Source organism: Lissotriton helveticus, chromosome 12 (assembly GCF_964261635.1).
Source record: "Lissotriton helveticus chromosome 12, aLisHel1.1, whole genome shotgun sequence".
NCBI lineage: Eukaryota > Metazoa > Chordata > Amphibia > Caudata > Salamandridae > Lissotriton > Lissotriton helveticus.
The window spans coordinates 873,646,781-873,670,038 of record NC_136073.1 but is presented as its reverse complement, the minus strand read 5'-3'; the positions used below and the strand labels follow the sequence as shown (position 1 = coordinate 873,670,038).

Below are 23,258 nucleotides of genomic sequence, written 5' to 3'. Positions count from 1 at the left end.
TCCCTGAGGTAGCGGAAGATGGTGAGCCTGTGAAGGGGCTGTGGCGGAGAGACCAGCCATCCAAGCATTACATTTACAGAATGATTGTCCAGAGGGAAGGGTCCGGGAGCGGACCCAGTCGCCACCTGGGAGGGCCAGACACAGAGAGACCTGTAGCAGAGGGTCGCAGCCCTGCATCGGCGCCTGGGAGGAGACCCCCACATCAAGGTAACAGAGAATGGTGGAAAGGTGAGTGGGCAGAAGCAGAGGATCCTGCCACCCAAAAACAGCCACCACATAACACCTGGCCATTGACCGAAGTCTGGGGGCGGGCCCAATCGCCACCTGTGGAGCCTGGAAGTGGTGTGGTTTGCGGAGGTGGACCGCGGCTTTACATCGGCACTGGAGAGGTGACCCTCGCCCAGAGGTAGCAGAGGACGGCGGGGCTGTGAGTAGTCTGCCCGAACACCACAGAGCCCTACATAATGCGGGGCCATCGCAGGAGGCCCGTGAGTCGACTCAATCTGAGGCCCGGAGGAATAGCGGACCAGAAGACACCGTGGCCAGCTGCTGAGTATCACGGCCTAATATCAGAGCTGGAGAGGGGAAACAACCCCGGCCCGCCGCCCCCTCCCCCCCCCCCCCTTCACGGAGAAAGTGGAGAATTGTGGACCTGCGTGGAGAGGGTCCAGACACCCTCAGGGTGAACACATAGGAGCGCCAGTGCGTGACAATGGCTGCCCGGGAGTGTGCAGGGGCCAAGACTAGTGCACTGGGCTGCCAGATATCGCTGGGGCGCGCTGGTAACAAAGGAAACTTCTGTCAGCGACAGACGAAGGGCCCCTTGGGACGCGGGGAGGAAGGAGGATACAACGGTGGACGGCTGCATACAAAGGTCCCCGACGAACAAGTAAGGACATTAGCTGTCTTATCCTCCCATGACCATTGCGGAGGGGCCTCCCTTCTCCTACCGGAAACAGCTGGCTATAGAGCTGGGGGGGTGGCAAAAAGGACCAGCCAGGTGAGCCCTAAGAACACACGACAAGTGGGGGCTCGGAATGCCCACTGATGAAGAGGCCGAATCGGGCCATAGTGGAATCACTGCCAGTAACAACGTAAACAGAGTAGCGCATACCCATGGGTTTGTGTGGGGGGTTCACGGTGGCAGGGGCCATTAGATACTACTTGCCAACAATAGAGAGGGGGCAAACTGAGGGGGCACTGAGCAACCAACACTCGCCCATCTTGGCCTCGCCCAGAGAAGCCACGCAATGCAGCTCAAGGGTGGTCCCCCGCAGCAGACTAATAAACTGGACAAGTACGCAGTGCCCAAAACCGCTATGGCAGAGAGCGCAACCATGCAAGGGAGTCACTGCAACTAAGCAGAACCATCACTTGGGGCGATCATGGCTGCTATTCAAGAGCTGGGAACGACCCTGGAAACAAAAATGAACAAAGTCACAATTGAGGTCAATCTGCTGAGGGCAGATATGAACAAAAATTCAGAAAAAGTCGCCACAACTGAAACTCATACAGGCGAACTAAAAGCCACCACCAAGAGAATGGAAGCACAAATACAGCAGCTTACGCAGCAGCAAAAAAGCATGGCAGTAAAACTAAAATACCACGAGGGGGGGCCCGGAGCAACAACTTTAGGGTGGTTGGAGTACCAGAGAGGGCAGAAGGCCCCAGAATAGACCTCTTTCTGGAAGACGTTATACTTAAATACCTCCAACCCAAGCATGTGTCAAACTACTTCTCTTTGGAAAGAGCCCACAGAGCACCAGTGCCGAAGGCGAAACCAGGGACCCCGCCCCAACCTATCATAGCCCGGATCCTCAACTTTAGGGACCAAGATGCCATCCTGCAAACAGCTCAACTGAAGGGAGATTTGTCCTACGAAAACGCAACCGTCCGTATGACTTTACCCTCATGGTCCAATGCCAAAGACGCACATTTGAGGAGGTGAAACGCGCATTGTGGGCTGAAAACTTCTGATATGTAATGCTTTTCCCAGCCAAATTAAGGGTATTGAACAATGGCAAGGCGTGGTATTTTACATATCCTGATGAAGTATGGGACTGTCTCAAGAGAGGACGAGTGGCTACCCAGTCGGCACATCTGGGATGCGATCGACGTCAGAGGGACTGGAGGAACACCTCCCCCCGGGATCTCCTGCACGGAACAGGAGGATGGGGTCCCAATGGTAGTGACCGGCGGACCAAGTAAGACTTGAGGGAGAGAGGCTGGGATTAGGGGCTGCCTCCCCTCGGTGGAGAAGAGGTCTTCAATGTGCATCCGGCGGTAACGTCCGGGTCTGTGGAGGGTAAGCCGGGTCCTCCAACAGGTATGGAACACATGAGAGGGAGGTGCATAACTGCACCTCTCGAAAGGACACATGTCTAGGACACGGACAATAAACGGGATGCGGTGGGTTACAGCCTGGCTATGAGAGGGGGAGCCAGCCAACCACTCAGGTTATAGACTACAGTTTATTGGGGTGACAGGCGCTTTGCATTTCGGGCAAACCCTTCATCAGGAAAAAATATGTCACGGTTCCAACATTAAAAGAGTATCCTGTGAAGGATGACTACTACAGTATCTTTCACACAGTCGGTTTCGGTTGGGCCACCCAAGGCCGTGGGGCGTCGGGGTGTTTTTGGGCATCGGGTTTTCTTACCACCTCCGGTCGCGGTCAGGGGGATTATCCAGAAAGGGGCTGCAGGCTTCGCTTGGAGATTCGAGGCAGGTCAAACATCACCAGATCTAAGGTCAAGATCGACGTGGAGACCTCCTCATGGTGTTGGGCCACTCTAACTTGGGCTCTGGGGGTCGGGTGCAGAATTGCGTTTTTTGAATGGGTCAGAGTCTGTTGGTGAGAAAATCCAGTGCTCACGGGAGACAAAGTCTTGGGTTTGGAATGGAGGTCGGGTTCTTGAGGCTGCTAGCTGCAGGACACACCAGGATTTCGCTGGAGCTGGTTTGAGGTGCGGACAGGCGGGTAGGACTAGGGCCAAGTCAGTGGGCGTCCTCTTCTTCTTAGTTTCAGCACAGCTTCTTCGGTCCTTCTTCTCTTCTTCTGGTCGGTTTTTGTCTGAGGAGGCAAGGTTCGGGGTTGCCCCTAAATACTAGATTATGGGGCATTACAGGTAAGTAAAGGTAGGGACCAGGGGTCTCTTCCTTGGAGTGGGCACACCCCCTATTATGCCACCCTCCAGTGGAAGAGGGGCATATGCCTCCCTCTGGTTGGCTGGGTAACTCCATCTGCAAACTCCCAGCACCATATACCCTTAAAGGCATTATTGCACTTACAATGTCTAAGAATTGCTTTGACACCATAGGGGTACAGAGTTCATGCACCTGTATTCTCAACACTGGTATAGTACACCCGGCTAGAGGGGTGGCTGACCTATGCCAGGGCAGTGGGTTGTAGGCATGGCACAAAGGGATGTGTGCCATGTCGACTCTTCACTTTGTTCTGCACCACAACACGCAGCCTGCAAAGGCGGTGTGTGTGTGTGTAAAGGTACAGGGCCTCTATGGGTGGCACAATAAGTGCTGCAGCCCTTAGAGGCCTTCCCTGGCCACAATGCCCTTGGTACCTATGCTACCATTTACAAGCAACTGGCCTGTGGCCAAATAGTGCCTATTGGGTTTTGTCTTAATGCAGTTTTAGGGAAAGAACATAGGCCCTGGGTACCTGTTTAGCAGGAACCCAGGGCACACTTGGTCAAAGTACATCAGCAGTTTTGCAAAAAGTGGGGGCAACCATGCAAAAAAGGACACTTTCTTACACCAGACAGCAAGTATTTAACGCGCACGCAGTTGTATGCAAAATTGACAATGCTTTTATTTTTAATTTCCTGCAAGTGAGTGATTGATGTTAGAGCTCTAGATCTTTCCACCAGTGTTCTCTCCAGAAGACGTCTTCCTTACTATTAACAGGAGGACAAAAACTAACTATTATTCTCAGATTGTTGGTGTGATCAATTGTGGTATTTCGGAGCGATGAATAGTTCATCTGGGCAAAGAAAGAGGACACATGATGTTTTGGAGTTATATAGGGCTGTGGGCTTTATGACTTGCTGCATGTGACTGTGGGTACTCTTGAGGAAAGTAGGGTTTTAAGTTTTGACTTTGAGTGGCTGCTGAAAAAATAAAGCAAAGAAAAAGAAGCATAATCCTCGCCTCTGTATTCTTAATAGAAGGAAAAATTCTTATTGCGAAGGGTAGAACATTTTTTATTCTAAATGAGTTCACAGAGGGAGAGATTCAGGTCTTCAAACCACACTGCAAACAAAACGTTCACCACTCAGGGAAGTGCAGCCCTGCAAAGAACAACGGGTCAGGGTTTACAGGCAGACCAAACCGTGTCTAAGTCTGAAACTGGCAGTTGCAGAGGCACACGGCTAAACTTGTTTCCCCACACTACACATAACGATACCGGTCAACCATATCTTCTCGGGAAGCCAGGCAAAGCCACCACCTAACCGTCCTTTGAGAGTTACTTCCTAGTGATGTAATGCAACGCAGCAATGCCTCACGTTTTATCAAACGGGGCACTTGTACTTGAACTATGCTTTGAGTTGCAAGTTGCACCTTTAATTTATATATATATATATATATATATATTATATATATATATATATAATGGTGCACAGATTTTACCAACGGTGCGTGTAAATAATTCAATACAAATCACTTTAGCAAATGTCACCCAATATAAAATAACACGTTCTCGGCACATAAGAATTTTCACGGTTTCTCATTTTCCAAAAGGACAGAATTATTCTATGCATAAAAAGCAATCTCTGTAAAGACACATAGTGAATTGAGGCTGCTCTGTAGTTAAAAAGAGAAACTGTATGCGCAGCTTTAATATGATTTGTAGTCATGGCAAAGTATAATATAATTTAAAGTATAAACTGACTGGAGATTTGATGTGGCAAAAAAGAGCCTCTGCTTTTACTGGCGAATGCTGCCACCCAGTGTCAGAGATATGAATGGAGAGACACATTTAACTAAACAAATACTTGTAATTTCCAATGGTCCCCAAACATAATTTATAGGATGGATGTAAGTGGATCTCAAGTGGTCAAAGCACTGATGCTTCGTGTCCAAATTTCTTGACATATGCCCTGGAGACAATCTGCAGGATTAGGGACTGCTCGTTGGATTACATCACTGAAAGAAAGCCCTTCTGGAAGGGAGCGTTGATGAAAAGTTATTACACACCCACAAACTTGTAGGTGAGGAGGTCTTTACCTACTTGGAAAATTATCCCTGAGAAAAACATGAATAAGTCACTCTCCAGAGTCGGAAATAGAATTGCAACACACCCACATGGAGTAGAGGAAGTGATTTTTCACATGTTGCTTTTGAAAAATTCGGCCATCCGTAGACCAGGGGGTCGATATATAAAGGGCCTTTGAGTATGCTTGTGAATCTACAATTTGTGGGGATTTCTATGGCATATTCCATGGAATTCTGTGAATCGTTCAAAATTTGTGCAAGTCACAGGCAAAAGTAGGTCTTTCCTATTTTCTGTGAATCCGGCCAGGGGCATTTATTTATTTGATCTGAGGAGGGCAGAGGTGTGCAACTGCAGAACAAATTGACTGTCTATCTCCTTCCATTAGGAAACACAACCCACACGTACAGGAGATATGCACGCTGTGTTCATGGTACCTACCCGCGACATCTGGCTGAAATCTGCAAAGCCCTGATTGGAAGTAAAGGTGTCGCTTCCGAAGGGGTCAACCGTTCCAAAGGGATCTGTAAAAGGAGACAGTGAAGTGGTCAGTTCTGAGAAACACCACACTACCATTACACAAGAAACATTTATTATTCGCCTATGGTCCGGGTCTGAGAGGCAAAAGAAGATAGCAGTACAGCAGGCATGTGCAACATCTTGTGCAGCGTGCTTCGACTGATGTTAAAATGGCATCTGATGCACGGAGTTGCGTCAATGTTGATGGTTTGGAGACGGAGGTCCATAAGTATGGAGAAGAACTGGCATTTCAAGACTAGCTTCACACTGCCTTGATCACTTTTTGGCACACTAGTCATATAGTGGCCCCCTCTGTAGTCGCTCTTTCTTAATAACCACAACACTACACCGTTGGATGCAGAATTCTCCAAGAGAGCATGCTCAGAGGGCCTTTGCCCATCAGAGCCAGGATCAGGACTGCAGGTGTCTTCACAACTGGTTGTACGGCATTACAACGCGGGCTTTTACCCCGCATGCCATTACAACGCAGTTTTTACAATGCAAGTCGTTACAACGACTTGCGTTGGATAGTGGAATAGTTTAATTTTCTATTCCAACTCCGGCCCACATTGACAGTAGGGAAGGTGTTGGATAGAAAATTAAACTATTCCCTATCCTACAGCGCCCTCCAGCGCAAGTCGCTGTAACGACTTGCGTTGTAATAGCAGCGTTGTAATAGCAGTGCGGGGTAATGCCCGCGTTGTTATGGATGTTTCCCTTCACAACCGTGTGGAGGCTTTTGAATGCAGTGTAAATATGCTGAATACAGAACAGACTCACCACATCTTCAGAGATTTGTCACTTCCTTAGGACCCTTACTAAACCTCCTAAAATTAACATTATTGTCATCTAAATTAGTCGGAATAACTACATTAGCATGTACCTTCATTTCGTACTCCTGATCCTCTTAAGGATATTGACTGGGCAAGTAGGGCGGGCAGTCTCTTTTTATGAAGCCTGTATCGCTATTATATTTCTAAATGTGTTATACACGCTTATAAATGAAACAAAATACATATTTTAAAAAAAGAAAAGAAAATCCATGTGGAGACAACCTATGTGAAATTTAAAGGTCACACAGCATAAGAATCTTGGCTAGATCGAACATTGATGTTCTAGATTTGAAACTACGACGAATGGTATATTGTATCTGCTTCTGCGTGCTCCAGAGGGCACTATGTATTAGGAGGCGGGAAAAGGAGGAGAGACGGTCGATTTTCACATGATGACACAAGTTCATCAAATGGGGAAGCTGCTATTAGAAGTCACATCTACAAGATCCATATGCAGCAGGTTACCTACTAACCTTGATTTTCCTCCAATCTAGGGTTCATTAGATGCATTTTCAGGCTTGCTTTCAACAGAGCTATCTAAATATGAGGTTGTTTCTTCCAACACTGCAGCTTCAGAAATGTTCTCCTCTCTTTCAAACACACACTCAGGATCAGATCAAGAGTTAGCCGGCACTGTCCTGGAAAGGCCCAGATGGTGGACGTAAAGTGCGAAGACGTACAAACTGGATTCTTACCTGGTCCTTTTGAAGACTGATTGGAGGACGAGAAGGGGTCGCTGCTGTCGAAGGGATCCGACTTGGCAACAAAAAGAAAAGGGATGTTATTTTAAACACATATTATTACTGAGCATCAAACGCAAGATGAAAAAACGACAACTAAACCGCAGCGCAGTGACCTCAGCAGACTTCAGACAAGAGAAAATTAGATGCCAAACTCAAGTCGCCCATAGTTTGTATTAGAGGTGAAAAAAATATGTAAGCCATTTAAAATAGAATGGACGTCTGATAGTGAGAAAACAGGATTAAATGAGGCATGCCAAATTACCTTGGTAGCACTTCCTCAACTGACAAATCATGGAGGCTCCACCATGCACATAAACCTGCATTGGTTATTGACAACTTAATAACCTGGGAAAAATGTAGGAGAGACCACAACTCTACTAATTTCAGTAACAACCAATTCATAAAAGTAAAAACACCTGACAGGACTAATAGCGTCTCAAATATTTTGCTCATTGATAATGATATGATACCATGGACAGAGCATTTGAGCAAATCAAACACTCACCCCCAGTCAACTGAAATGGGTTTAATCCATCATCATTCTTTAGCTCACTCCACCACCCCAGTTGAGACATGGCCATATGCAAATCAGTCTGACCCTGTGCCTCCTGGGAACAGTCCAGCCTGAACTGCCAAGCGTCTGGGCATACCCTGCCAACTTAGGGCGAGCAAACCGACACCAAAGGGGATAATGGACGGAGCGTTTGAGCAAATCAAACACTCACCCCCAGTCAACTGATCTCCATCATCATTATTTAGCTCACTCCACCACCCCAGTTCAGACATGGCCACATGCAAATCAGTCTGACCCTGTGGTATCGCATTGATAATAATATATATAGAAAACAAGACGTTGAGGATACAAACTATTGAACAACGAATGAAGGCCAACATTTAGAACATGCACCGGTCTTCGCTCAGCGAACTATCAAAACAATTTTCTGTGCCATATATAACGGCCTAAGCTGCATACAAGTTAAGAAGCTGCAGTACAAACTCTTTCATTGGAACATAAAAGACCAACAAAGAATAAGAAGGCGTGTGCACCGCCTCTGTTGAACAGACGCTAAGAACTATAAGATACATTGAATCATAGATGTCAAGTCCTGACATGTAATGTGAAAGAGGAGACTGCAGGAAAAAGATCACCCTAATTTTTAACAGGGTATTGGGAGATATCCAGGACTAACCTATCCAGTCCAAAAGTTAAACAGACAAATGGAGTATCAAGCTCAATGGTTCGATTGACCCATAACATCAAGTAGCCTATTGAAGGAGTCTTTCAACACATGCAGCTAAGTCCACCCAACATTAATGACCAGGTACTGAAGGAACATGAGCTTGGCCAACACCATTCAGATCTTGTCCAACATGACATAGGAAGACAACCTTGCATGAAATATTCAGCAGCCCATCTCTAAGATGAAAAAGCCATAGGTTTTCCATTTGATATATCAGCCACCCTGTGTCAGTTTGAAAAGAACACACAGGATCAACTTGACTTGATACGTCCAAATTCTGACTTCCCTCTACACAGAAAACCTGCAACTCCACAGAGTGGTGCGACCATCAGATGGTAGGAGACTCAGGAAGCAGTTTTAAAACCAGACAAGAGAGCACAGAAGACAGACAGGTAATGTGATTAAAGGAACAAGATGGGTCTCAGATAAGGTGAAACCATGCTTGAGGCTCGGACAGTGGAAAAAGGGTGCACGTGCCTCAGTAACAGATGGTTTCATGTGAAAGCACGCGTGCTGTGGAGCACCTGCAATGTGCTTGTATATGCATCAGCAGCAGAGCATGTCCTCAACTCGCATTCCCTCTGCTACAGAAGATGTCAAACCTCTGATGGAGGTGGGTAGAAAAGCAGGCGGAACTGCAATAAGAACTGCAGTGACACCATCCATCTTTGAGTACAACTATTCCCACTATCTGGAGTCTCACAGCGGATGTGTATTACCATGATAGTTCTGACTGTTATCTAGTGCTTTAGTTATCTGATGTTTCAAAGTGAAATTAGCTCAGTTTTTTTTATAAACTGTTGGTCTGCTCTCTGTGCTGCTCAGATAAATTGACGTGCAAAAGCCCCGACTTTCTTTTTACAAGTACACTATCACTCTACATGCATTAAGTAAATCTAACCTGTGTCACATACACGTATCACGATAACCAGAGATAACACTAAAAAAAACATGCACACACTAACCAAACACAATGATGGGTGCCTTTTTTCACTTCAATTTGTGCTTGGGCTCTCACATGCCACACAGATTTGCATGCATACTAATATCTAGAAATCGAACTACTATAAAATGCATAAACATCACAGGGACATACACACATACAGAATTGTCAAAATACAATTGTCTGGTACAAATAACTTGTTACAAACGCATTAATAACACACCGAGACTGAAGAGCAAGTGAACACACTGTGGAAAACAGTAAATGTATTTCAATTGGCAACACTTAGTGCCAGTTACTAGGGGGCAATGCTCAATTTTTCCACATCACCCATACTCAAAACCTTAATTCAATTATGCACCATTCAAAAAATCGTACGTACAACAACATAGGGTAAATCTTACTTTAACTAAATAATCCTTTAAAATGAATTTTCTTTTTCTTGTCACCAAAGTTAACACTAACCCTGTGCCTCATGGGAACAGTCCAGCCCGAACTGCTTGGCCAGGTCCTCCCTGGACTGGAAACAAGCATCCTGGGAACGGTTTCAGGGCATCACCCTTCATCAGCCAGGCTAGCTTGAATCCAGTGGTGAAGTGAGCACGGGACCCACATCTAGCCATACCCTCCCCCCTTAGGGCGATATATGCACAAGAAACAATTGATGGACGGAATGCTGGACAATGCAAAAATTCAGGACATTGAGGAGCTGGCTTGGTAGTTCGGGCTGGACTGTTCCCATGAGGCACAGGGTCAAGACTGATTTCCATATGGCTGGGTTCAAACTGGAATGGCATGGTGACCAAAAAAAACGATGGGTTTAGGCCCAGATCTCTTTACTGGGGTGAATGTATGACATTGTTCTGCATTCTGTCCATCAACTGTTGCTTTTGCATTTGTCACACCAAGTGGGACGGGTATGCCCAGACTTGGGTCCCGTGCTCTCCATGCCACTGGAATCAAGCTAGCCTGGCTGAAGAAGGGTGAAAGCCCGAAACCGGTCCTAGGATGCTTGTTTCCAGTCCAGGGAGGACCAGGCTTGGCAGTTCGGGCTGGAATGTTCCCATGAGGCACAGGGTCAAGACTGACTGGCATACGACTGGGTTGAAACTGGAATGGCATGGTGAGCAAAAAAAAACATTGATTTAGGCCCAGATCTATGTACTGGGGTGAATGTATGACTTTTTTCTGCATTCTGTCCATCAACTGTTGTTTTTGCATTTACCAAGTGGAGGAAGCATCCAATGGATTTTCCAACTCAGAAAGATAGCGAATTTGCTACATTCAGTTACAGTCTTAGCATTATATTTCATCACCAAAGAGGGGTGCAGGAATGTGGTTATTCAGCAGAAACCTTTTGATATACCTGGTTTCCACTATAATATCTGTGAAGATTATCTTCCGTTATGAAAACCTTGACAAGCACAAGCTGGACCCAACATTCATCATCATTGTCACTCTAGAAAACTTTGACATCAATGGTACTGTCATCTCTATAATGTAAGAGCGCTGTGAAGTGGCTGCAAAGCTAAGTGATAGTGTCTACTAAATAAATACATTTATATCTGGCACTGAAAAACAGTGACAGTGCAGAAAAACCTATCTCTGAGTCACGTTGAAGGATTGAATTTAGACCATCTCACAGAAGCATGAAAAAAAATTAATTTTAAAAAGTACCCGATCAGAGAAAGGGATTAACAAATCAAACAAGATGCTCTTTCGGGTAGATACTCTCTCTAATCACATATACATCACCTTTAGAATATCCAGAGGCCCACCTGGCTCTGCAAAATTCTCCTAGCAACAACTGGAGCACCGAAAGGTCGTTCTGTGTGGCTCCACAGTGATCTCGTGCTACCCTAGAAGTGACCAATCATACGCCACATATAGGCGCCACCTCTATGCACTGACGTCTCATTCTTAATCTTTTTTCAAACACGGAGATGTAGATCATTGTAAACAAACTGTAAGTGACAGCGTGCCCAAATCTGAGGTGGACGTCATTGTGAAGGACTGCTTTCACAAGGTGCAGCTCCTAATTTATATTTTCAACAATCCAATCAAGGACAAGAAAAGAAAGATACAAACTAATGGAACTGCTGGCCTGCACCACCAAAGGTTTGTGTAAGAAATAGGAAACTAATCAAGAATAGCTATCTTCTTGAAACCTAGCCACATAAGAAACAAGCATTAGAAATGCAATCGGGCTCGGATTTATTTGAGTTTGAGCTAATGGCATTGTAAATGCCAATGTATTGTTGCTATGTGTTATGGAGTGTGTTCATGTGGTGTGTACTGCCAGTGATCTCCTTGTGAATGTGAGAATATTGCACCGTTACTGCCTGTGTTGTCGTTCTTGTGTGTGCGAAGCTTGCACCTCTGCTGCCTGTGGTCTCCTTGTGAGTGTAAGAAGCTTGCACTGCTGCTGCCTGTGATGTCGTTCTTGTGAGTGTGAGAAGCTTGCACCGCTGCTGCTTGTGATGTCCTTCTTGTGAGTGGGAGAAGCTTGCACCTCAGCTGCCTGTGGTCTCCTTGTGAGTGTGAGAAGCTTGCACCGCTGCTGTTTGCGATGTCCTTCTTGTGAGTGTGAGAAGCTTGCACCGCTGCTGTTTGTGATGTCCTTCTTGTGAGTGGGAGAAGCTTGCAACTCAGCTGCCTGTGGTCTCCTTCTGAGTGTAAGAAGCTTGCACAGCTGCTGCCTGTGATGTCCTACTCACTACTCACTTCTCTACTCACTACTCTGCACTCACTACTTTACTCACTACTCGACTCACCTCACTACTTTACTCACTACTCTACTCACCTCACTACTCTACTCACCTCACTACTCTACTCACTACTCTACTCACCTCACTACTCTACTCACTACTCTACTCACCTCACTACTCTACTCACCTCACTACTCTACTCACACCTCACTACTCTCCTCACTACTCTACTCACCTCACTACTCTACTCACCTCACTACTCTACTCACTACTCTACTCACCTCACTACTCTACTCACCTCACTACTCTACTCACCTCACTACTCTACTCACTACTCTACTCACCTCACTACTCACCTCACTACTCACCTCACTACTCACCTCACTACTCACCTCACTACTCTACTCACTACTCTACTCACCTCACTACTCTACTCACCTCACTACTCTACTCACCTCACTACTCACCTCACTACTCTACTCACTACTCACCTCACTACTCTACTCACTACTCACCTCACTACTCTACTCACTACTCTACTCACTACTCTACTCACTACTCTACTCACTACTCTACTCACTACTCTACTCACTACTCTACTCACCTCACTACTCTACTCACTACTCTACTCACCTCACTACTCTACTCACTACTCTACTCACTACTCTACTCACTACTCTACTCACTACTCTACACACTACTCTACACACTACTCTACACACTACTCTACACACTACTCACTACTCTACTCACTACTCTACTCACTACTCTACTCACTACTCTACTCACTACTTTCTACTCACTACTTTCTACTCACTACTTTCTACTCACTACTCTACTCACTACTTTCTACTCACTACTCTGCACTCACTACTCTGCACTCACTACTCTGCACTCACTACTCTGCACTCACTACTCTGCACTCACTACTCACTACTCTGCACTCACTACTCACTACTCTGCTCACTACTCACTACTCTGCTCACTACTCACTACTCTGCTCACTACTCACTACTCTGCTCACTACTCACTACTCTGCTCACTACTCTGCTCACTACTCACTACTCTCCACTCACTACTCTACTCACTACTCACTACTCTACTCACTACTCTACTCACTACTCTTCTCACTACTCTACTCACTACTCTGCACTCACTACTCTGCACTCACTACTCTGCACTCACTACTCTGCACTCACTACTCTGCACTCACTACTCACTACTCTGCTCACTACTCACTACTCTGCTCACTACTCACTACTCTGCTCACTACTCTGCTCACTACTCACTACTCTCCACTCACTACTCTACTCACTACTTTCTACTCACTACTCTACTCACTACTCACTACTCACTACTCACTACTCACTACTCACTACTCACTACTCACTTCTCTACTCTCTACTCACTACTCACTACTCTGCTCACTACTCACTACTCTGCTCACTACTCACTACTCTGCTCACTACTCACTACTCTACTCTCTACTCACTTCTCTACTCTCTACTCTACTCACTACTCACTACTCTACTCACTACTCTACTCACTACTCACTACTCTCCACTCACTACTCTGCACCGCCACTCTGCACCCCCACTCTGCACCCCCACTCTGCACCCCCACTCTGCACCCCCACTCTGCACCCCCACTCTGCACCCCCACTCTGCACCCCCACTCTGCACCCCCACTCTGCACCCCCACTCTGCACCCCCACTCTGCACCGCCACTCTGCACCGCCACTCTGCACCGCCACTCTGCACCGCCACTCTGCACCGCCACTCTGCACCGCCACTCTGCACCGCCACTCTGCACCGCCACTCTGCACCGCCGCGCCGCCACTCTGCGCCGCCACTCTGCACCGCCACTCTGCACCGCCACTCTGCACCGCCACTCTGCACCGCCACTCTGCACCGCCACTCTGCACCGCCACTCTGCACCGCCACTCTGCACCGCCACTCTGCACTCTGCACCGCCACTCTGCACCGCCACTCTGCACCGCCACTCTGCACTCTGCACCGCCACTCTGCACCGCCACTCTGCACCGCCACTCTGCACTCTGCACCGCCGCACCGCCACTCTGCACCGCCACTCTGCACCGCCACTCTGCACCGCCACTCTGCACCCCCACTCTGCACTCTGCACCGCCACTCTGCACCGCCACTCTGCACCGCCACTCTGCACCGCCACTCTGCACCGCCACTATGCACCGCCACTATGCACCGCCACTATGCACCGCCGCACCGCCACTCTGCACCGCCACTCTGCACCGCCACTCTGCACCGCCACTCTGCACCGCCACTCTGCACTCTGCACCGCCACTCTGCACCGCCACTCTGCACCGCCACTCTGCACTCTGCACCGCCACTCTGCACCGCCACTCTGCACCGCCACTCTGCACCGCCACTCTGCACCGCCACTCTGCACCGCCACTCTGCACCGCCGCACCGCCACTCTGCGCCGCCACTCTGCGCCGCCACTCTGCGCCGCCACTCTGCGCCGCCACTCTGCGCCGCCACTCTGCGCCGCCACTCTGCACCGCCAAATTGTGCCAGGACAGGTTTATAAAGACAACGTTAATTACTGGCTGGCAGCAATAAAAGGAGAGAAAAATAATTACGCAGATAAGTATGTAGAATATTAGAAAAAGCAGGGAGTTTGTTAAAGCCGCTTTCTGCAAAGTACAGCTGACAGTGGCATTGGCTGGAAGGAGAATGCACCCGTTTGTTTACCTTCCATGAATAGAACGTTGAAGAACCAATTGCCAATGGTAAAGCTAAGTAAGTGGTACGGGTCTGTAATTATGCCGATGAAACTTTAACATGGATCTGTGAAATATTTCCCATATTACACCAGTCTCCGTGAAATGTATTTTGTACGCCACCACATCCACTGTATTTCATATTGTGAGCAATGTATGTTCTCTTCTGTCAATGTATATATATATATATATATATATATATATATATATATATATATATATATATATATATATATATATATATATATGCATTATAATTAATACAGAGAAATTTTTTCAGAGAATATGTTTTGTTTTTACTGCCAAACAAACTTGTTTTAAGCACATCCCATTATCCGGTTATTACATTTGGAAACAGTGAAAAACGGGGACAACTGTTGACGTCTTATTTTATTGTTGCACAACATTGAAGGCCCTTGTCTTTCGACACTTCAGAGCGGCTTGTTCTGCCTATGGTTACTTGCTATACCCCTCTGACGTACATTTCTGATGCGTGGTAACTTAATTTGCCTGGAGGTTAAGTGTGGTTCATGCCATATCCAGATTTCTATTGTTGTATGGCGTTGAACTTCCGTCTTGCTTTGTTGGACATCAACTTACACTTGAGCGTAGCATGCTCGGCCAGCCCGCCGTGGGCAGGCCCCGCGGAGGGGGATGTTGACCAGCAATACAAAAAAAACAATATTTTGGTTACATGTGTGCGTGCTTGCTGCTTCAATCTTGCTTCAATTGCCCTCATCAGCCCGCACCTTGAAAAACAGCAGGTCTTGCTAACCACCTACCCCTCCACCAGACAGACACTTGTCTGGACGGACAAACAGTCCTACGGAAAGACAGACGGGCAGATTGGTGCAAAGCAATTCGCCTTATGCAGGAAACTTCCTTTTCTGGTTAAGCATTAACTGGTTTCCAGGCAGATCCTTCAGGCTGTTGGAAACCCGGATTTTATCTGCGGAATGCACTGCTAACCTGGCCCAGTAAACGCGCATCCCCTGTGTTGCTACAGAAATTCAGCCATAAAAACTGTCTGCTGAATAGCGCATTTGCATATTCGGAATGCAGTGCTATAAACCAGGCAGAGGGGCTGCAGCAGCCACTGCAGAGAAGTAAAACACTGGAGCCGAATTCCCGGTCTGCTGGGCGGATTTCCCTTCAGCCTCTTTAAAACACACGCGAATAAATCTGTGGAAGAAACTGAGATTAAAAGAACAGCCCATGACAGAACGTAAGACTCTTGTTCTTGAACTAATGAAGCCCTTTCACGGCCTGGCATGGAGCAGCTGCGCGCTGAGCGCTGCTGAATGGTGAACGCGCCCGGCCATCTGGATTCACTTACAGAGGCACCCTGACAGCTCCTAATTATAATTAATGTACTTCTTTGCGCGAGCACGAACGAAATATGCCCAAAATGGCGGAACAAAACTACATTTACCCTATCACTTCAAGCCTATTAAAACGACAACACAACGAAGACGAATCACTGGCCAGATGACAGAACACGCTAAGGAATGTGTGGAATTTGTCTCGGCCAAAGCCCTAGGAGATACTTCTTTTTTTTCTTCTTTAACATTAGGATCTCGAAACTCCTCCCCCACTTACAGTGGGGAGGAGTCCGAGCCCTAAAAAGAGGGAACGACTATATTGCTCAGTTACATGTTTTCACAGAAATGCAGTTAATGTTTGGAAAAGCAAACTGAAGTTCTCTCCTGTCCATATAGCATCACTTTCAGTTCTTCAGTCATTGGTGCAGTCAGCACATTTCTATACTCTCTCATGCAATTAAATGAATAAAGCTGTGAAATAAGCCTTTTGCACACAAAATATTCTACAAACTTGCACTAGGAATCTGAGCACAACCACAACCGGTTACATTTATGGTCCAAAAAAAAGAGTGAGACGATGGTTGTGTAAGCAGCAAAAAAAGGAATGGGCCTGACAAAAGACCGCCTCAGGAGATATGTCCAAAGTGTATACTTATTTGTGAAAACACAAATTGTTCTCAGGTCTGCAGCATGCATTTATCTCCCCACACAAAACTTTCTAAATTAGCCACAAAAGCAAAGGAATTATCTGCAACAGATAGAAGATTAAAGGCTTGTATTAGTAAATATGGTATGCAGCCTTCAAAGAGCTTGCACACACTGAGTTCAACAGGAAGTCATCTAAAAGAGGCGAATACTTGAATGCTAGATCAAGCACCGTCGAAACACAGTCAACTGTCTAAGTCTGGTTTAAGCTGCCAATTCCCCTTCCACAGTCAACGACTTACCTTTAAGGAGAGCGTTAAGGAGAGTGTGGGATTTTTTGTAAATGGGTCCGTCGTGAATGGATCGCTCTTTGCAGGCTTCTTAAATACATCTTCTGGAGCAGAATTGTGGAATGGATCACTTTCTTTGAATGGGTCATCGCCGAAAGGATCTTTAAAAAAAAAGCAAAAGTAAGACAGGCACAAAGTCGTAACAATCTTTCGTATAAATGAATAAAAACAGTTACATGGCACGCACAATTGGTCGAACCAGTGCATCATAGCATGTTTGGTAAAGTTCAAACATATGGATTGTAGTCACTAAAGAGACAAGGGCAAAGAGGGAGTATCCTAATGATTATACTCATAAAACCGCTTTCAAATGAGGGCAACAGAAACATGTTTCAGCACTTCTAAGACAGACATCTGGTATGGTCGACAACACAAAAGATACTCAGCGAGAAATGAAGTCTAGAATATGTAGCATTGCATACTTCTAGTCTCGTCACCACCCACTTACACTAACATGTGTCTATTTGTTGACTGTGCACTCATGTTGTCAGGGTTACTCTCACTACAGCTGTAATATGGACCAGTGTGCAGCAAGGTGGCAGAAATACATGTGGCCTCGTGTCTCATCCTTCACCATCAAACACCTGACATGGGCAACTACCCCCTACTCTCTGTGCAATGGCTCTTTTGGTTGGCTGATGGCCTTCAGCTCAGATATGAAAGTGATGAATAACGTTTTTGTTTTTTTTAATTATTTTTATTTGCATTTTCAAACAAAAAGAAAAACCAAAAACATAACAAGCATGTCACATCCGAATAGTCATCACTTCCTACCCTCCCTCCACCGCCTCCCACCTACTACCGCACATCACTAAACAAAATAACACATATATATTGAAAATCCCATCTTTCATCGTATGATATTGGTGCCCCCGGGTCCCTCCTGTGTACAGTAGAGCACCTCTTGAAATCCACCCTACTCTCTCAAAGTCCCTCATCCAGGCCATAGAAGCGTCTCCATTTCCCCCATACTCTATGGTACTTCTTCGGGCAGCCTCTCGCTTTATAAGTGACCCTTTCAGCCGCCATATATATATCCATACCTTTCCTCCAATCCGCAATGTGATGAATAAAGTTGACCATGATATCTGTCTCATAAATTATGACTCTTGATATCATTCTTTTATGCCTGGCCATTGTAGATTCTGATTTTGAAAGGACCCTATCTGTGCTTAAGGCTTCGATTACAGGCTTATATCTTTGCTATTCTTGAAGTCTTTAATGACACTTATAAACCAGATTACAGAAAAAAACGATTCTGGCCCAATATTATAGTGCGTCAACCCTTGCCATACCTAAAACCAACTCCAAGTTTTCTACTTTGAGGTCAATAAGATGATATTCTGAGCCAAAACACTAGATGATAGAACTATGCACAAAGGCATACTATAATAACAGTCCCCATACGAAATCTTTGCATACAAAAACAGGCAATCCATCTTTGATTAGACTGCGTACAACACAACAGATGAGACTTCATGGAATATTGATCGCTTTGAAACAGGGCCTTCGACCTGCAGATATTGCTGGAGCCACTTACTGCCTTTGAAGGGATCCGCTCCTTTGAAGGGATCGGTCTTAAATGGATCTTCCGCCTGGAATGGGTCTGCGTGCGTCTCTGGAGTGTTATTAGTCAGCGGCACAGCTTTATTCTTGAAGGGATCCTCCTACGAACCACAAATAAAAGGCAAGCAATACACATTTAATTAAAACTGAGGGAATATAATATTAATCAGATCAAAACATATTTGTGCTTTTCTAACAAGCATGAAAGAATGATACCTTTGTTTAATACATTCTTTTGGTTGCAGACTTTCAGTCCCCTGCTTTAAGGCATTTTTCAAGTAAGTAATTTAAAACATGAGCTGAATAGATTAATATGCTCTTGAAAGCAAATAGTGTAAACGTTTATAAGTATAGTAAAAAGGTATTGTAGTAGCTGTATAAGATGCTTTTTTTTTCTTTTTCAGATATTTTCTGATTTTTAAAAAAAGAGTAATCTTTTGATAGTTTGTTTCACAGTGGAGGCCAGAACGAATCAAGGGCGGGAGGGAGGAGGGTTAAGGGGGTTTAAAAATGAGAAGAAAAAAAACGTACCTGATTGCCACGTCTTTCCTCTGCCATCTTTCTCCTCGGGGCGGATCAGGAAGCCCCCAGGTTCCCCTGAGCCAATCAACGCTGTGATGCAGTGTTGCGATTGGTCTGAGCGCCGCCAGGGAATGGGAACCTGGGCATGTTCTCCATGCAGGCTGCAATGCAGACTGCATGGATTACATGTAAAGTGCGCATGAAGATTTGGCCAGCCCGGGAGGGTTGGGCAAACATTAATACGCACTTTGAGTCTGCTCGTCTGTTATCGGAGCAGCCCCGCAACAAACTTGCTGCAGCAGGAAAAAATAAAATAATACCCTTAAGTTGTTATCATTTTATGTTTCCTTTATTTCACTGCTGCATAGCAGTGGGCAGCAGCTCCTCCGCTTTGGAGCCGCCGTTGACGATTCAAAAACTATGTAGCCAAAACATTGAGAGCTTGACCTACAAATATGAGCACGGCTGAGAAAATGGCACTGAATTACAATTAGCAAGAAACAAATTGCATCTACTGTTTTGTTAGAATGGGGCTTTAGAATGCACAAGGTAAGGGAGGCACTGATCAATCAGCGCTTGCAAATGCAATAGGCTTGGCATTTTCATAGCCACTCTAGGGTGAGTGCCTGTCTGAATGGGGCACATGTTGTAGCGGTGTAATCCTTGCATGATATTTGTCGTACTGCAGTTGATGTAATTTGAGAGTTGAGGTGGCGGTAATTATTTGTTTTTTGTTACTGTCACTCCCTCTGCAGATCTTTCCTTGCCCAGAATGCATTTGGGACTGTGAAAATGTGAAGGACGGATTTTCCAGAAAGCAGTGCAAACTACAGATGGGGAAAAAGAGCATCCCCACAGGAGGGTTGTAAGAGACTTGATTAGTACTTTCTGAATGAAGAACCCACACAATTAGTAATAGTGTAGTTTTAGGAAAATACTATTTCATTGAGAAAACCTGGCTTATCCCTGGCACCATCAGTACAAAGTAGCATGCACAACGAAATAGTATTAAAGTATTTAAGAGGTGCCAAAATAAGATTAAAGGCATGAGACCAAGCAGTCAACCCTCTAAAACATGCTAGCAAAAATAAAATGTCAAAGAATGTAAATAGGATACAAAAAAGTGACCACAGGAGGCCACTCTTGAACCAATGAAGAATTATAGTTGCCAGCAGATTCACTGTTCCCCACAAAGGCTAAGCTCAAATGTATCCAATCTTCACAGAGGTCCTCTGAGGTGGGAGGGATTTGTGCTAGTGCTACTAATTCTAAAGGGTGGACAGACTTCTTCAAAGTCTCTCCAAGCACTGAATACGTTCTGGATGGCCAATCGCGATGCTCTCCAACTCACAAGCAATCTGCAGTGACAGCCACAGAGGGAGACAGGCCTGCCAACTCATCCATCCTTGAGGACCAGACTTTATCCAAAGACACAATGTTTTCTTCATCGAAGGTGCCATCTTCCTTAGAGCCCCAAATGACTCGGCTAGCTGAGTCATTGAACAAGGGTGCTCTCTCATTCCTTTTATGTACCTTGGACTATAGGAGACTATGTCAAACCCTAGAGAATGACTTCCAGTTCTTGAGTACAAGAGAAATTCAGGCAATACCCAACCTTCTGCAGTGTACCTGGTGATTGTGTACCAGCGTCGGTAATCCTGACACGGGAACAGAGTGACTAGTCTGAAATAATTCCACATAGGAGCATCATTTTAATCCGCACATTTTAAGGGATTTCCTGGAAATGGATGAGAAGGCTTATGTTGTGGCCTCCCTAGGCACATAAAAGGCATCCGGCACTATAGGAAGGGTTTTTATGTATATGCCTTGGAAGTATAACATTTTGGGCCATGAATTTAGGGATGGATTAGGCTATTGTATACATGCCCTTCAGTAAGGGCCAAGACAGGAGGCATGATTTCAGAAAAATGGGAATGGAGCTGTGGAATGACAAAGGGCTTTCCTCAGTCATTGCTCCATTTCACTATAGCTTTGGAGGCACAAACTATTGAGATGAGACCAGACGCGGTGGACTAGGGAATGAAGATAAGCAATCTGACACATGTAGTGTCGCATTACGCAGATCATACGCTTGTCTATAAGAGGGACTTAGACAGAGCAATATCACATATGCTTACAAAATTAGACAAAATGTGGAACTATGTCGGGGTTATGGAGCAACTTATCTGAATCAAGCTTGTTCACCATGGGTGCAATGACTCACTGAGTGGTGGAATGTCGTCTTGAGCAGAAATCTACTGTGGACAGCGGAGAGCTCGAGAGCGGGAGGACTACAGGGAAGCAGAAAAATAACTTAGTTCTCTATGTCTGTTTGGTCATTTAACGCCCAGATGTTTATACGGTAATCTTGCTTTTCAGGCAATCACTTTAACCGCATGCGTGCGGGCGGAATTCCGCTCGTACGCTGCGATTTTTTAAAGCGCACTTTACGTGACGAGCTGGGCTCATCATCAGCGTGCGAGGAGGCTACCTCATGACGAGCCCAGCTCGTCATCAGCGTGGAAGGGGTTAAAATGCACATGAGAACACTCTATAATATGAAGAAAAAAACCCCAGTTAATTCTAACAGTAGACTAGCTGGTGTTTGTTTGTTATTACCAGAGTGCCATAGCTGTTTTTGTCCCGTGTTGGGGCGCTCTCATTCATGTCCGCCAGATTCGTCATGCTCCCAGCATGGATTCCGTTAAGAGTCTCATTGCACTGCTCGATACTCTTGTTGACTTCTTGCTGGCTTTCCTGGAGTTGAGACAGTTTACTTCTTGCCTGGGAGGAAGATAAAAGGCAAAGTTAACACTGGTAAGACCCTTCTTCAGCAGGGTTGATATTTTAAAAATGTTTATCATTAGTGATCTCTGTTATTAACATGAAAGAACAGTGGAGTTAACTTTTTTTGAGACAGAAAATGTGCCTCTCTATTGTTTTGTGGTACCTTTCTATTTGGTCATAGCAGCCATGACCGAATCCATTCCAGTTACCAAGAAAACGGAGTAAAAAACAAAAGAAACAAAGAGCATTGGAACACCATTATATCTGCTCTCTGGAGCTGAAGAGCATCTCTCTCAGCCCTGCTTTTGTTCTCACGTACTGCACACAAAGTACGTTCAGGCACCATCTCCTCCAAACCAACTCATGCTCAATTTAGCAGCCACTAAGAAACCTTAGTATTTTTCCTGAACTTTTTCTAACTGCTGGAACAACTACTTGTGTAAGTTGCCATGTAAGACGTCAACTGGCGAAAATAGTTAGACAACACCGGGTTGTACAATTTATCACATTACTGGAGACTGTGCTGCATCTCAAACCTGTGCCTCATTTATGTTGAAAAGTTGATTGCGTGCAATTATCAAAACTGAACTCTGAGAAACAGAGTAACCGACAGCACCAAAAGTAATCTTAACCTAAAAGTGGCGTAATGAAACATGAGAGGGCACCCCTGCAAAGTACATGAAGCCCCCCCCTCCGGACTGAGTTAAGAGCTCTTAGGCCAGGGTACTGTATTAAGGGACCCCCGGAAGCTCAGTCCACCCCCCCCCCCCCCCCCGCACCTGCGGCCAATGTTATGCCACCGCAACCAACAGAAAGGCAAGACGCCCTCTCCACTTGGAACTGGCACACCAAGAAGTAAAAGGAGGAAAATCCATGAACTTCACATATCAAAGTATCCTCCTTACTATAGAGGATCACCACATTTCAGATATTTTTGTTAGATAAGGGCAAAACCTTGTCATGCAACATATGTACTGTGAAGCTGCCCAATCAACAGTCCTCCCCCGAGACACTCTGCTTAATAGTACCCTATTTTGCAGCCCTTAAGACCAAAGCATGACTTATCACAGCAGTGAAGCCGGATCAGGCAT

General features: G+C 45.7%; 1 protein-coding gene across 2 annotated transcripts in view; it reads right to left on the bottom strand.

Moving 5' to 3' along the window:
• Positions 1-23,258, bottom strand: part of EPS15L1 (epidermal growth factor receptor pathway substrate 15 like 1) — a 284,608-nt gene that overhangs the window by 143,820 nt on the left and 117,530 nt on the right. For both annotated transcript variants that reach the window (XM_078671329.1, XM_078671330.1), the window contains 5 exons: positions 22,000-22,164; positions 18,833-18,959; positions 17,245-17,393; positions 7,278-7,338; positions 5,672-5,754 (listed from right to left, as the gene is read on the bottom strand). In XM_078671329.1, the coding sequence (XP_078527455.1) occupies positions 5,672-5,754; positions 7,278-7,338; positions 17,245-17,393; positions 18,833-18,959; positions 22,000-22,164 (585 nt within the window). The remainder of the gene's footprint in view (positions 1-5,671; positions 5,755-7,277; positions 7,339-17,244; positions 17,394-18,832; positions 18,960-21,999; positions 22,165-23,258) is intronic.